Here is a 16219-nt window from a genome sequence, read left to right as displayed (position 1 = left end):
AAGAATGCAAATCAAAACTATACTGAGGTTCTACTTTGCAGTCAGAATTATCAGTTATGAAGAAAACAAGTAACAACAAATGTTGGCAAGGTTATAAACAAATGGGAACACTATGCAAACTAGACCAGCCACTATGGACATCAGTATGAAATTTTGTAAAAAATAAAAATAAACAACAGATCTTCTGTATGATCCAGCTATATAATTCCTGGGTATTTACCCAAACGATTCCAAGCTTAATGAATCCCAGAGACACTTGCACATCACTACTTATTACAGCACTATTCATAATAGCTATGTTATGGAACCACCCTCAGTGTCCAACAATAGAAGAATGGTTAAGAAAATGTGATTGATAATGATAGATTTTTTTTCAGCCATAATGAAAAACAAAGTTGCATCACTTGCAGGAAAATGGATGCAACTGGACAGAGCCATATTAAGTGAACTAAGCTAATCTCAGAAAGACAGTATCATATTTTCTCTCATTTGTGGGTCCTAGATTTTATATTGATTCATAATTCAGGTGTTGGCATATATATGTGAAAGTAGGAGTAAAACTTTCTAAGGGAGGCAAAGAGGTCTGATAGGAGGAGGGATGATTGAAAGAAGGGATGGTCGCTGGGTATGAAGTAAAATATATGCTCAACACACAATATATACACATATAAAAGTTTTAAAAATAAATTTTAAAAAGCACCATTTAGAGGGCATTTCATAAATTTAAGCCTTTATTTTCCAGAATAAAGGTTGCAAATTAATTAATTAAGTGCCCATCTCAAGATACCAATAATTTAAGAGCAAATAAAATGCAAGGTAAAAGGGACTGGAGAAACAGGTCAACACAAGAGAGAGCACTGGCTGCTCTTGCAGAGGTCTCGGCTCAGTTTCCAGCACCCACATGGTAGCTCACAACTGTCCCTAAATCCAGTTCCAGGGGCTCCCATACCCTCCTCTGGTCTCTGTGGACACTGCACACATGGTACATTTACACACATGAAGGAAAAACACTCATAAACAAAAAAATAAATACATATATTTTTAATGCAAGGTAAAGAGTAGAAAGGAGACAATGGAGAATAGAAATCAGTAAATCAGTGAAGTTGAGAACAGAAACCAACAAGCAAACCAAAGGCTAGTTCTCTGAGGTGTTCAACAAAACAGATAAACACTTAGCCACACCAAATAGAAGGGGGAGTGGGGGGTGGAATTACCAGAGTCAGGAATGAAAGTGGCAAGAACACAGCATCTCACCATGTAGCCCCAGCTGCCCCTACCTCCTCAGCTCTAGTGTTAGAGACAGGCACCAGGCCTCACCCACTATGAATTGAACAGGCATTACAAAGAGACACAAAATACCAATGATCAGTCACAAAGAAACAAATTTAAATAATCCTCTGTCCACTAAAAATAAAATGTAGTTTAATTTTCCCTCCAAAGAAAACTCCAGGCCTAGATATATAATTACTTAATACTGTCTGAAGTTTAAGATATATACAGAAAAAAATCCTGTATTTATATGACATGTGCACATATTATCATACCATATAACATGTTAATAATCCAGAAATAGCATTCCGAAAGGAAGTATATGAAATACTACTATCAGGCTAAACAAAAAGCATAACTTGGAGAAGGGTGGGGGCCTAAGTCAGTAGAGGGGTTTGTTTTGTTTTGTTTTGTTTTTCAATTGTGGGTACTGGGCAGAGCATTGTTGAAAGATAATTACTAGAGAGAATGCTCACATGCAGTGATTAATTAGACATGGAAGACATGGGAAGGAAGAGTTAGGATACTCTATAATTTCTGACTTGCATACTAAAAGAACCACCCAGCAAAACAGGGAGTAGAAGAGCAAAACAGATTTGGCAAACAAGTTGACTTTTCAATACGTTCATGTATTCAACACCCAAAAGAGGGTAGGCAAAACGATCTACGGAGTAAACACTTAGGAACTGTATGCAGCTAAATTAGCCTCTTCTATCACCCAAGGATTACTTGCAATTAAAGCCTTCCTTACGACTACATATTTAATGGCTTGGCACCAAGGTTATATGGGTAACCAATCTCTCTTGGACTGGATTTGAGGCCTACTCCACAAGAAGGAATTCATGCTTATTACTATAAACCTGGTCAAAAGCTCAGGACTCAGGACATCAGGGGCCCTAGGGAAGAATTTACTACTGATGTTTTGCTAAATGACATATTGTCAAACTGTCTTCTAAATACTCATAGCTATTTATATTAGTGCTGTCCTCAATCTTAGCCAGAGAAGCGTCTCTGTAGTCAGCAGTTAATGCAGACATTCATAACTGGTCAAAGTGCTGAGAATGTTTTTTCAGTGCTCATGTCAACCCCCACCCCAAGGCTCAAGAACATCAAAAGAATGTATGAGTCAGAGGATGGGGAGAAGGGTTGTGAAGTGCTGTCTTCTAGACATGACATGGCCACTGCACTCATGAACTCCCTGCAGCTACGGTAACCTGCAAAAGACCTGCTCAAGACCAAGCCAACAAGATCAGGGAACATTCCAGCAGACAGCACTAACTCGACTCAGTGGGTTAAAAAAAAAGGGGGGGGGGATGAAGGGAGGGAAGGAAATCTATTAGGGGTACCTGGGGGGAGTAAGAGGGGGAAGCTGTAGGGAAATATGATCAAGATACATTGTTTACATGTATGAAATTGTCAAAGAATAAATAAAAGACATTTTATTTAAAAAGATAAATGTTTTAAAAATAAATAATTATGAGTGTGTCTCTATTGAAGGTTTTAGGAATTAGGAGCTGGGAGATGGCTCAGTTCCTGCTTTCCATGCCAGCATGAGGACTGGAGTTCAGTCCCCAGAACCCATGCAAAAAGCCCAGTTCAGCATTCCTATAATCCCAGCACCAGGAAGGTAGAGACAGGAGGATCCTAAGGGCTTACTGCTCAGCCTATCTACAAAATCAGGGAGCTCCAAGCCTAGTGAGAGACATTCATTCTCTCAAAAGGTAAGATGGAGAGTGATTGAGCAAGATATGTAGTTCAACTTCTAGTCTACACACACATACACGCACACACACACACACACACACACAGAGAGAGAGAGAGAGAGAGAGAGAGAGAGAATAAAAGAATTTCAGAAATTAGTAAGAAGGATACAAGATGAGGTAAACAAGTCCTTTTTCTAGAAATCCATATTGCTGAGACTCAATTCCAATGACCTTGTTTTTCTTTTATTATTTAGAATAGAAAAGGCCTATCAACTTAAACTTTGAGTCTGACCTATTTTCTTCAGGAAAACAAATTGAGATTAGGAGCCCCTCTCCGTCTAGTTTCCATTTCTGCATGTGGCTGCAGTGATTCTTTACTGCTGTCTTCAACTACTTAACATCCCATAGCTTCCTCTTGAGTTAATTCCTTGTTTGCCATTTTCTGGTTTTACTACCTCTATCTGAGAATTATAAGCAACACTTTTTTACCAACTTCATAACCCAAGCACTATGTCAAGGGCTTTAGCATTTCACTCATTTTAAAAAATTATCTCACTTAATTCTTGAAAGCTTAGAAGATACGCTTCTCTATTTTATGAATAAAAGTAAACAAGAAAGATTACACAGTGAACCCAAAGTCACCTAAATGGTGAGTGGCAGAGCTGGGACCTGAACCTCAGTCTACAGAGCACTGAAACTTGTCTCACATAATTTTCAAGTGTTTTTCATATATTTTTGCTTTCTGTATTTTTCTGATCATATTCTCAAAGTTTACTAATACTTTATTAAAGTTTTATAAAGTAATATCAGTGTCTACTACATATCTTCAAATTTCCTATAAACTCCTAACAGTTCTTTTACTGTTTCTACAACTCAAAAGCTACATTTTCTCTTTACTTCCTCTCATTAAATGTCAAATTTAATCACGTTATGATTATTATCAGGTAGTTCTTCAGCCACAGCCATTTCCTGCCCCAGTTCCTGTTCACTAGTCAGAGTTAAATCCAGCAGATTTTGTTTCTTTCCTAGTTCTCATAAAACTGTCTGTTCTAGGGATCCGGCAGCATTTTCATTTGTAAATTCACCTCTACATTTTCTGTCCATCTGCAGGATACTAACAACCCAGACTAAAAATCAGCTGTCCTAAATATCTATATTTTCAACTTAGTCATTTGATTCTGGTCATCAGGTGATGTTCCATATTTACAAATTCAATGTATATATAGTTCTGTGCTACCCTGATTGATGGACACTTGGCACTTTTTCTCAGAGTTTCAAGTGCAGCCCCAATTTAAAACATTAAGTGCCACTAGCAAGGTTAAAAGGGCTTGCTGCTTTTGCAGAGGACCCAGGTTCAGTTCCCAGAACCCATATGGCAGCTTACAACTGTCTGTAACTTCAGTTCCAGGGGATCAGATGCCCTCTTCTGCTCAGGATCCTGTACACATGTGGTGCACATAAAAACATAAAATGTCTTAACTCATTTGCATAAATAACCATATTCTATTCTTTTAGTATACAGACCTAAGAATATAGAAAACCAACTTAATAAACAATCTAAGTTATTACAGTTTTTAAAGAAATTAAGCACTGGCTGCTCTTGTGGGGGACCTGGTTTCAATTCCCAGCACCCACATGGTGGCTAACAACCACCCATAACTCCAATTCCAGGAAATCTGAAGCCCTCTTCTGACTGCCATAGGCACTGCATGAAACGACTGCACTTACATACATGTAGGCAATATACTCTACACACACACAGACACACACACACAAATAAATAAAACTTAAAAAAATTAAGTCACAAGAACATGTTCTTTCTATTTACCTACACATAAATACAATTATGAACAATGGACTCACTGCTAAACAGGAATTCTGGAAGCTTGGCGCTGCTTCCCAATGTGTTTGGAAAAGACAGTTGGCAGGTGGGGTGGTGCACACACCTTTAATCCCAGCACTGGGGAGGCAGAGGCAGGAGGAATTCTATGAGTTCTAGGCCAGTCTGGTGTCTGGTGTCTACATAGTGAGTCTCAGACCAGACAGGACTACATAGTGAAAAAAAGAAAGAAAAAGAAAATCAACATATACACGAAGGAGTTTCCAAAACTGACTCTGTGGCTACAGACTAGGTAAAGAGGTTAAGGGACAGCAAGTAACTTTCAGATGCCTGTATAGGGCCTGGAAAGATGGCTGCTCAGCAGTTAAGGACACTTACTGTTCTTGCAGAGGACCTTGTTCAGTTCCCAATCATGACTTGGTAACTAACAACCATGTATAATTCCAGTTCCAAGGGATCCAGTGCCCTCTTCTGGCCTCCACAGGCTCTAGGAACACACATACATACATGCAGGCAAATACTCATACACATAAAATAAATCTGACTATATAAACAATGTCAAAACATATTCCATAAATTAAGTGAAAACACTTCTAGTAGTGTTTTATTAGTCTTTTATAACTTAGAATTAAAATTTCAGTAAAAATGATTAACTGATTAACCGAACATTTTAAAAAATACTGAATTGGTATTTGGAAAATATGTATTGAAAAGTATTAAACAAAACTCTATCAGTTTAGTATTCAAGTATATAATTTCCAGCTAGCAAAACTGGATAGTACTCACTTTGCCCAAATTACATGCAGTTATCACTCCCAGCTGCTGTTAATAAGTATTTTGATATAAAGCAACATATACTCTTCTCTCAAAAATCTACACTGATGTTGAGACTCTGTCTCGTGTTCTCCCTGTGTAGAATACCTTCCTCCCTAGTCATGAAAATCAAGACCCTAAGGATAACCCATCTCTGGAACACCCACCCTTCTTGCTCTTAGAAATGTGTTCTTTCCTCTTTGTTCAGTGCTTATCATGTGTCAATACTTTATACATTTTATTTAGTATTTACCATCCCCTTGGAAGTACTATCCTCTCTACTAAACAAATAAGGAAACTGATGTGGGGATTACAGTCACAGTCAAAACGATTAACAGGCATTCAACCTCTGGTGTCTATTCTTGAAACTCCACAAAGCCAGATTCTATAGTATTCTCTTACATGCTATATTATCATTTGTTTAAATATTTTTCCTCTTAAGTGGATGATTCTTTGTTTAAATTTTGTTTTGTTTTTTGTTTATTTGAGACAGGATCTCAATATGTAGTCCCAGCTGTCCTGGAACTCACTAGGTAGACCAGACTGGCCCAGAACTCCGGAGGGCTGTTATTAAAGGTGGGCACTGGGAATAAATAAGTGGGCCACAGCCAGGTGTGGGGGCACATGCCTTTAATCCCAGCACTTGGGAGGCAGAGGCAGGCAGATCTCTATGAGTTGGAGGCTAGCCTGATCTATATAGTGAGTTCACACATAATAAGAAGTGGACGACAATACCCAGCCCTAACACAGATGATACATTTGTGGAAGAAGGTTTCCTGCTGATTCCACCTCTACATCCTCAGCAACATTCAACATTGTCTATTATACAATGATCTCGTGTTACTGCACTGAGAATCTGGATTTAGTTTATGGCTTTGCAACACTGTTTTCTACCTAGTCTATCAAGTCTAAAAGGGTAATTTTACTGTTGTGGTAAAGCATAATGCTTGAAATGCAGTCTTTGGAATCAAATTGGGGATAAGCGACTCCACCAACTAATTAACATTGAAATCAAATGAGTAAATTAAAATTTGGTTATTAAATCACAGTACCTACCTCATAAGACTACAATGATTAAATGATGTAATACATTGAGTTCAACTACTTTCTGATCCTATTTTTTTTTAACATCTTACTATAAATTCTCTTTGGCCCAGTCTAGTGACACCTTCTGCATTACAAATTACTCACAATTATACATTAAATGGACTAGCCAAAAAGGTTTCTGGTTTAAAAGTTGCTCAGATCATCTTTATTTTTAGGACCAACTGTACAGTGCCAGTTTAGGCTTTCAACTGTTTATTCTCTGAAGCTTGACTATGCAAGAGTGCCCACATAGTTTACTGCACTTGAAATGTTTGCATTTTCATGCTCTACTACAAAATGGTTAAAATTAGAACACTCCCCACCTAACACCTACATGGATACTACCCGCCTTGTTCCTGGAGGCTGACTACTTTCAAAGCAAAAAATTTTCCTGGAACCACATTGTGTTCTGACCCCAGGCCACCCAAATTATTTTCCGCTGGGGTCTGCTGGCTTGAGCCAGGGACTGACAAGACAGACTCACTTCATTGTCTTATAATTAGCAGCCTGTACTCCAAATCCAAGTCAGGACCTGAGCTAAAGTGCATGCTGAGATCCAGTTGTGTGTGTGTGGTGGGGGGGTGATTACAAAAATATCTAGCAACAAGATCAAATACTAAATTTATTGTCAAAGACTTGGGGGCGGGGGGATAAACATTTAGAAATGTTTGATGAAAGCAATCAAAAATTACAAAATCAGTAGTGTCACTGGGAGAATAATACTAACAAATACCATTGACAAAGAAAGCAATTGTAAATTGCATTTAATACATTTTCGTGAATTTCAAAACTACTTAAGCATTTAAAGTTCACAATGAGATAGATAAATTGTTCCAGATTCTACTCCTCGGTTTGTATGTTAGCGCAGTTCCTTGGTTTTTGCCAGAATTAAAAATAAAATGGTTAACAGAATGATCCTTTAAGTTCAACAAGGAGATGAGTTAGAAAGCACAATACTAGAACAATACCAGAACACTGACTATCAACATGAGGCAGATAAAATAAGATGGACCATGCCGAGGGACCACCGTATTGTTTCCAGACCTGAAATCCCGCCCGAGGCTGGCACACAGCATTCCGGCAGCCTCCCCTCCGCAGTCAGGGTTGGATCCCCAAACTAAAGTGTGCCCGGCTGAGCGGGAGCAGGCGGCACCCCCCTCCTCCCGGCAGCGCGCAGAGCAACCGCTCCTCCAGCCCTTCCTGCGGCCGCTCTAGCGGACCTCGCGCGCCGCCCAGGCTCGGCCACCCGAAGCCCCCAAGACGCCCTCCTCGGACCGCGCGACTCCCGCGCCCAGGGCTGGAGGTGGAGAAGAGGGAACAAGAGGAAGGGAGCCGGGGGCCGGGCGCCTCCGCACTGCCGCAGCCGAGCCCCAACCTCGCAGGCTGGGCAAGACGCAGTGCCCCCGCCAGCCGCGCAGGGATGAGAAGGGGCCGCGGCCGGGTTGGGCCCACAGGTGCAGCCAGCGAAGGCGACGAGCAGACCCCGCAGCCCGCGCCTCCATCCCGCACACTGCTAGGCTGCGCGGCGGGACCCATCCTGGGGACCCTGTCAGAAGCCGGAGATCTTTGCCCGCCCAGGCGTGGAAGTGCCCCAGCGCTTACCTTAGCAGCGGGCGCCGAGCCGCTAAGAGGCGGCTGGAGACGCACAGAGACTCCGAGGCTAGCGCCGCCACCGCCGAAGCCCGAGGAGGTACAGCCTGGCGGCCGGGCGCGCGTTGCCTCAGACCCTCGCACCGCCTCCCGCGTTGCCCCGCCCCCCGCCGCAACATTCAGCACCAAAGCCTGCAGCCTCCGCGCGGCGGGGCGGAGCGAGCCGCTCGGGGGCGGGGCCATACGAGGGCGGTGCCGGCTGGACTGAGTGGCACCTGTGCTCCCAATGGGACCGTGGAAACTCGCGGCTGAACTTAAACTGACTTTTCTCTTAACCTATAGGACTAAGAGGTGGGCCCAGTGGCTTCCTCCATTACCGCCTTTTTGTCGAACCCGAAAGAAGGAAAGGTCGGTTGGTTGGTACTGGCTGCCAAATGGTCCAATGACCGCGGGGAAAGGGGCCTCTGAACTCAGACCGGCATCCTCTCTGCCTTACGGGATAGGTCCAGGGTAGGAACCAGCCCCGGATGTGGGCGGGGCCTTGAGGTGGACCTTGGGCATCTCCACCGCAGCGGTTTGGATCGACGGAACTGAATCTTATTCTTAATTATCATGTGACGAGTTCAGGATTTAATGGGGGGAAAAGTGTGGAAGAGGAGAAGAATCCACACTGGAGAATTTAGCGACTTTTGCTGCCCTCTCGGCTCTTCCGCCAGCCACACTGCCTGGTGAGTCCACTCGGTGCCGCGGCACTGCCTGCGGATGCCTCGGTGGGCTCTGCGGCCGACCCTCAGTCGGGCACTGCAGCCCAACTCACACACGCACACCCACACACGCTTGGCACGGCAGCTATGCTGTGCATCATGCAAAAACTGCATTTAATTCCAAAATGGTTTGAGCCCACGGCCCAGGATGGGAGCGAATCGGGACAGCTCCGCTAGAGGACCATAAACGTTAGCAGACCAAAGACCGGGGTCGTTGAGGAGCTTCCTGACGTTCCAGGGACAAATAGGCCCCAAAGTCAGCTAAGTTGTAAGCAGAGTGTTGTTCCTTTGAAGGTTGATTAGGTTGATCTTGACTGTTGCAGCACGAGCTTTTCTAAAAGCCACTTATTTTTTAGAAAAAATTTTCTTGTTTTGTAGAATAAATTGTGGGTTCATTAAGCACAACTGTCTTTGAGATATGGGGCGGTGTGGGACCTTGGAGGAATTTGCAAAGGATCCCTGGACGCAGATGGTAAGATAAGGGCCCTGCAGATTTCCATGTGGAAGAACTCTGAAGTTTTCAACAGTGGGTTCGGAATCGCATGAGCAAGAACTTTCCAGGTACCAGATGGCAAATATCTGTGGAGCACATATTAATTAGAGTGCACCCTTGACCCTCTTTGGGGAGAAAGGAAAGTGGTAGTAAAAAAGAGAAAAAAGAATTTGCTCAAACTAATCAAGATGCTTTTGTAAAGCTAGGGTCTTGCTTCACCATTGTAGACCAGCCTACGCAATCCTTTAGATATCAGGCATTCCCTTTGTGGAGAGTATTTTCTTGGAACTGAATTTTGTTGCATCCCACATTTTAAACTTGTAACCACAATAAGATGATCTTGCATTCTTTCACCTCTAGTCCTAAAATACTTGTGGTCGTTGCAGCCATCCTTCCAATGACTGCTTGCTACTTGGTCTTCTGGGAGGAAAAAAAAAGTGGCACTTCTTTCTTCCTGTGGCAGATAGAAAAGCTATGGGGCTTTGTTTGTTTTGAGATAGGTTTTCACTATGTAGGTCTGGCTGGCTTGAAACTCACTATGCAGATCAGACTGCCTCTAACTCAAAGAGTTGTGCCTTCCTCTACCTGAGTGCTGGGATTAAAGGCACGTGCCACCAGAATGATGAAAAAGTATGTTGTAAGGAAGTGTACTTCCTGTGGCAGATAGAAAAGCTATGGGGCTTTGTTTGTTTTGAGATAGGTTTTCACTATGTAGGTCTGGCTGGCTTGAAACTCACTATGCAGATCAGACTGCCTCTAACTCAAAGAGTTGTGCCTTCCTCTACCTGAGTGCTGGGATTAAAGGCACGTGCCACCAGAATGATGAAAAAGTATGTTGTAAGGAAGTGTATTATCATAAACCTTTTCTTTCTTTCTTTTTTTTTTTTTTTTGGTCTTTTTGAGACCGGATCTTCCGTCCGGACAGAAACAGGAGGAGCTCTGTGAGTTGAAGGCTAATCTGGTCTATGTATAGCAAAGTTTCAGACGGGCCAGGGCTACGTAGTGAGACCATGTCTCAAAAAAACCAAAAAATGGCTTCTGAAGAGCAAAGTACTGCAGTCCCAAGCGTTTTCGAACTAAGTAAACAAATGCGAGTAGAAGAGAAAGCTGTTTGGACACTCACACCTAACTATTGAAATACAACACATATGTACTTTTGTACCATGACTGTCATCCTACTTGGAGAAGTGCAGAGTACATCAAAGTAGTTCTAAAATATAAATTAAGCATACTACTCTAGCCATCTAGCCATTTTCTTTGGCTTTTCCTTGTTTTTATTCCTGCATCTTATGTGTCACCATGGTTTTGTTCTTACCTCTACATTCTCTGATCTTTGCCTTCCCATCACATCTGTGCTCATCTTCAGTGTCATTTCCCAGTAGCTTATTTTTCCCTTAGCCTTATCAGACTCTCCTTTCCTAAATTTTTCTTCTTGGGCCAGCAAGATGGCTCAGCAGGTAAAAGGAACTTGCTGCCAAGTCTGATGACCTGAGTTCAATTCCCAGGATACGGTAGGAGAGAACTGTTTCTTACTCCTTTCTCAAACACGGCTCAAAACAATAAAGTGTCTCTCAGCTGTTTCCATTTCCTTGTTTTCTGTTAGCTCCTTACTTACCTGCATATAGTCAGGCTTCTGATTTCCCATTGTACCTACCTACCCTTAGTTGTAATGGTTACAAGGTTGGTGTGTAAAAAAAAAAAAACAACTTACTGTAAGTCTATATGTGAGGATTAATTAGAATAGAATACGTATTTATGGCTTAAGCTAAGTTATGTTAATGCTTGCCCAATCAAAAATGGAAGTTTGTGGAGCTGGAGAGATGGCTCAGTGGTAAAGAGCATTGGCTGCTTTTGTAGAGGACCTGGGTTTGGTCCTAGCACCCACATGGCAGCTAGCAACCATCCTTAACTCCAATTCCAGGGGGTCCGACAGCATCTTCTGACCTCCACAGGCATTGCATGACACAGCTGTACTTACATACTTGGAGGCAAAACACTCACATAAAATAAAAAATAAGTAAAAAAAAAAAAATTAATGGAAGTTTAGGGGCTAGAGAGACTGTTAAGCGTTTTGTCTGCTCTTCCAGAGGACCCAGGTTCAGTTCTCAGCACCAACATAGTAGCTAACAACCATCCCTAACTCCAGTTCCCCAGGGGTGGTCACCCTCTTCTGGCCTCCATGTGCATTGTACACACTGGTGCACTAAATACATGCAGGCGAAACACTCATACACATAATATAAAAACGAAAGGAAGTTTTTTAAGAATTAACTTAGTGTATTAGCATTGAAAACAAAATAAAAGGTAAATACAAAATATTCTAGAATACTAATCCTTCCAGGTGTTAGAACATACTCTAAAGTAACAGTCGTATATAGTTTGAGTGCAAACAGAAATATAGACCTTGGGAGCTGGAGAGATGGCTCAGCAGGTAAGAGCACTTGCTGCTCAGTTCCCAGCACCCACATCAGGTGACTCACAACCACCTGTAACTCCAGTCGCAGGGGATCTGATGCCCTCTTCTGATCTTGGACATGAACATGTGTGCGTGCACACATACACAAATAAAAAAATAAAATTTTTATTTGAGAAATAGAGATTGTCGAGACAGAATAGTGAAATGAAAATTAGCCCTGGGGCTGAAGAAGTGGGTTGGGTACATACTGCTCTTGCAGGGGACCTGAATTGGTTCCCAGCACCCATAAAGGAAGGCTCACATCCACCTGTAACTCCAGCAGCAGGTTTTCTGACAGTCTTCTGTACTCTGCAAGTTGCAACTCAAGTGCACATACCTACAGACAGACACGCACATATACACATAGTTAAAAATAAATACTTGGGGCTGGAGAGATGGCTCAGCAGTTAAGAGCACTGATTGCTTTTGCAGAGGACCCGGGTTCGATTCCTAGCACCCACATTGTGGTTACAAACCATCCTTAACTCCAGTTCCAGGGGAATCCGAAGCCCTCTTCTGACCTCCACGGCATTGCACGACACGGGTGCACTCACATACATGCAGGCAATACACTCATAAAAATAATAAATAATAAAATATTTTTAAAAATACTTGTTTATGTTATCCCCAGCTGCATATGGTGGTGCATGCCTTAATCCCAGCATTCAGGAGACAGAGGCAGGTGGATCTCTGTGATTTCAAGGCCAGCCAGTGCTACAAAGTGAGACTCTGTCTAAAAAAAAAAAAAAAATTAGCCCCTTATCATAGCATAACTCAGCATAAAACAATTACAAAATACTTGTTTCTAACCAATCTACGTTAGGAATAGTTGGAAATTTAAAAATGTAAAATACAAAGATTATATGAAAATCCAGTTATCCAGACTTTCTCTATTATTTAGTCCAATGGCATCTTTACAGTCCTGATGTTCTGTTTTTTACTAACCATTCCATCCTTACAAACTCTCGAAACTATCACCTTCTGTTTCACTGCTTTGATTTCAGATACGTTATTTTAGCACCTCTTGAAATAATATATGAAAAACAATAGATTTGCAAGTGTGCAGAGCTTAAGAGCATCCCTTAAGTATGGAGATGAAGTCCTGAGTGCCTGAACTTGAGTTGTATAGCACTGTAAAGGAACTGACTGCTCATGAGACATTTTGAATAAAGCTTATACTTGGTGTGTATATTAAAATTTTTAGTGCTTTAGTCATGATTATAAGAAATAGTGACCATGACTGAGCAATGGCTCAGGAGTTAAGAGTACATACTGCTCTTGCAGAGGATGCAAGTTTGGTTCCCAGCACTCATGTCAGGTTCCTCATAATTTAAAATAAGTATAAAACATGTATGAGTGTGTGGATGGTGTGTGGTGGCTGTGTTAATAGTTGCTACAAGTTTTAGAGGTTTTGAAAGGAAGAATGGTAGAATGTTTTCAAAATTAGAAAGTCTGTGGAGTGGGAAGGAGCTAACTTTAGGAATGGAAGTGATTTCTCCTATCAAATCTTGACTTTTTTTTCCTTCTCTAGGGTATATTTCCCTTATTTCAGCCCTGCACCAGCCCCTTTAAACTGTTTAAATGAGAATGTCCTTGGCTCAGAGAGTGCTACTCACCTGGCTTTTCACATTACTCTTCTTGATCATGTTGGTGTTGAAACTGGATGAGAAGGCCCCTTGGAACTGGTTCCTCATATTTATTCCAGTCTGGATATTTGACACTATCCTTCTCGTCATACTCATTGTGAAGATGGCTGGCCGATGTAAGTCTGGCTTTGACCCTCGACATGGATCACACAATATTAAAAAAAAAGCCTGGTACCTCATTGCAATGCTACTTAAGTTAGCCTTCTGCCTCGCACTGTGTGCTAAACTGGAACAGTTTACTACCATGAATCTTTCCTATGTCTTCATTCCTTTATGGGCTTTACTGGTTGGGGCTTTAACAGAACTTGGATATAACGTCTTTTTTGTGAGAGACTGACTTCCAAGTATACCATCTCATTTCTGTTGCTGTTCAGCAAGTTATAAAGTGTTCTGAATATTTGCAAGCTTCAAGAATACCAGCAAACCGAGGGAAAATTATCAGTGTAATCTTTACTACTTTTACAGAACAGGATTGGTAAATCACGAACTTCTAGCCAACCCAAAACTGAATTAGTCAATATCTGAGTTACTATCATTTTCCCTATATAAATAAAGTTTGATTTTGACCTCATTTTTCCACGTCTCTTGAATGACTTGTTATAAGTATGTGGCCAATATTTAAAGAACGTAAACATGAAGCCATTAGTCTGCATAACTTGATAGAAGCTTACTGTATTGTAACTCTAGTATAACCAAAGTAAATGGTAATTGATGCTTCTAAATTGTGAAGGAAAAAACTGTTACTGAAATAATTAGGGATGCCAGTTCATGTTCACAACTCAGAATCCGAGTTTGATAGATTTTTATGTAGGTTGGGTTCCCTTTTAGCTCTACTTACTATTTATGATGATGTACTACCTATTCCTAATATTTAAGAACTTACATTCTGGTTCTCTCAGTTAATGCCTTCTTGTCCTGGGATCTCAGGAACTTAGTGCTGACAGGGTCTCCCTGAGGCCCCAACTGGCCCAGAACTCGCTATGTAGACCAGGCTGGCCTGAATGTCACAGAGATACACACCCTCTGCCTCCCAAGTGCTGGGATCAAAGGTGTATCCCACCATGCCGTCCCTACTAACCCCATTCACTCTTACAAGTTCTGGTTTGAGGAACTACACGGCCAGTACAGCAAGGTACTTAACCAATTCCAATGAAATCCAGGTGGCAGTACTTGTGAAAATTCTAAAGGTGAAGCATTTCAAAACCTTGAAGCTGGGTGACTGTCTTTGTCCTATATAGTCTTTCCTTTTGGATCTGGCAGAAATCTAGTGGCATTTTGACCTGGGTTTTTTGTTGTTGTTGTTGTTGTCTTTTTGAGACAGGGTCTCCCTATAGCCCCAGCTGCTGGCCTGGAACTCACCTTGTAGATTAGGCTGGCCTCAAACTAACAGAGATCCACTTGCCTCTGCCTGAGTGCTGGGATTAAAGGCATGTACCACCATGCCCAGCTTGATCTGTTTTTAACAGATCTAACACATGCAGAGTGTGGTGATAAATCCTGCCTGTAATGCCAACACTTAGAAGGGAGATCAGGATTTTATGTTTGAGGCCAGTGTGGTTACACAGACCCTGTCTCAAGTCTTAATACACTTAATCACTGTATTTCACTGCCTAATACAGATTATTTTCTGTGTGCATGCATGTAGAGGCCAGAGGTCCACACCTTGTATCTTTAAGCCTGTTTTTGAGGCAGAGACTTTCACCAAACCTGGAGTTCACCAGTTGGCTAGACTGGCTAACCAGCCAGCCCCAGGAATCTACCTGTCCCCACCACCCGCCTCCAGGGTTACAAATGCCCAGCTTTTGTGTGGGTGCTAGGTATCCAAACTCAGCACTTTGCCCACCAAGCCATCTCCCTAGACCCCCTTCCCGGTTCTCCCATATTTAAAAAAAAAAAAAAAAAAAGGTAACAAAAGCAGCCACACACCACAAAGAAAGCTTAAATTAGGCTTTTGAAATTAAAGAGCTAGGCTAAATAAACCAATTACAAATGTATTCTTATAATTGGCAATATAGTATTACTTGGGCTATCTAAAAATAGGATTCATAAAAATAGTATTTGAGAAGTGAACAGCCCAGGCCTGATCATATAACTCCCAATTGAGAAATCCAAAGTGGTCTCTGGACTGTATCATTAAGTTCAAATAAAACTTTCATGTTTATAAGAACAAGCCAGAGAATTACTTCTCACAATTATGTAACTATAAGCTCTTGTCGGGAGATAAGAAGGGATAGCTCCACATGCAATTAGCTAGGACAAGAATCAGCAAAGATTTTTTTATTAAGGGATATGGGCTCCTTCTGCAATATTTGGCCCTTGTGGCAGATAAGCCACAGACTGGCTGTGTTCTAATAAACATGGACATGAATTTAAATTTCTCTTGATCTTAGCCAAAATCTGAGAATTGAAATTTAAATTTCATAGGCTTTTCATATATCACAGATACTACTGTATTTTTATTTCAGCTATTTAAGATTATAAAAACGCAAGCTTGTCACACAGGCTATTTAAAAGAAGCAGTGATGTCTGTTTGCAGTAGTTTGCTAGTACCTGACCTAGG

General features: G+C 41.6%; 2 protein-coding genes across 4 annotated transcripts in view; one reads left to right on the top strand and one right to left on the bottom strand.

Moving 5' to 3' along the window:
• Positions 1-8448, bottom strand: part of Phtf2 (putative homeodomain transcription factor 2) — a 139284-nt gene extending 130836 nt beyond the window's left edge. For 2 of the 3 annotated variants that reach the window (XM_008830781.3, XM_029562366.1), the window contains exon 1: positions 8314-8448. The gene's annotated coding sequence lies outside the window, so the exon portion shown is untranslated. Of the gene's footprint in view, positions 1-5190; positions 5300-8313 lie in introns of all 3 variants that reach the window. The other variant, XM_029562365.1, reaches the window with a different exon arrangement.
• Positions 8449-8819: 371 nt separating this feature from the next.
• Tmem60 (transmembrane protein 60) lies at positions 8820-14230 on the top strand. Its single transcript, XM_008830780.2, has 2 exons — positions 8820-9029; positions 13545-14230. Exon 2 carries the CDS (start codon positions 13595-13597, stop codon positions 13994-13996), a length of 402 nt encoding a protein of 133 aa, XP_008829002.1. The 5' UTR covers positions 8820-9029; positions 13545-13594; the 3' UTR covers positions 13997-14230.
• Positions 14231-16219: the final 1989 nt, after the last annotated feature.

Source organism: Nannospalax galili, unplaced genomic scaffold (genome assembly GCF_000622305.1).
Source record: "Nannospalax galili isolate Female #2095 unplaced genomic scaffold, S.galili_v1.0 scaffold312, whole genome shotgun sequence".
In the NCBI taxonomy this organism is placed as follows: Eukaryota; Metazoa; Chordata; class Mammalia; order Rodentia; family Spalacidae; genus Nannospalax; species Nannospalax galili.
The sequence above is the reverse complement of the archived record's forward strand: the minus strand, read 5'-3'. Positions and strand labels throughout refer to the sequence as shown.

Coding starts and splice junctions, on each gene's coding strand:
- Tmem60 (XM_008830780.2), top strand. CDS start 13,595: ATGAGAATGTCCTTGGCTCAGAGAGTGCTACTCACCTGGCTTTTCACA.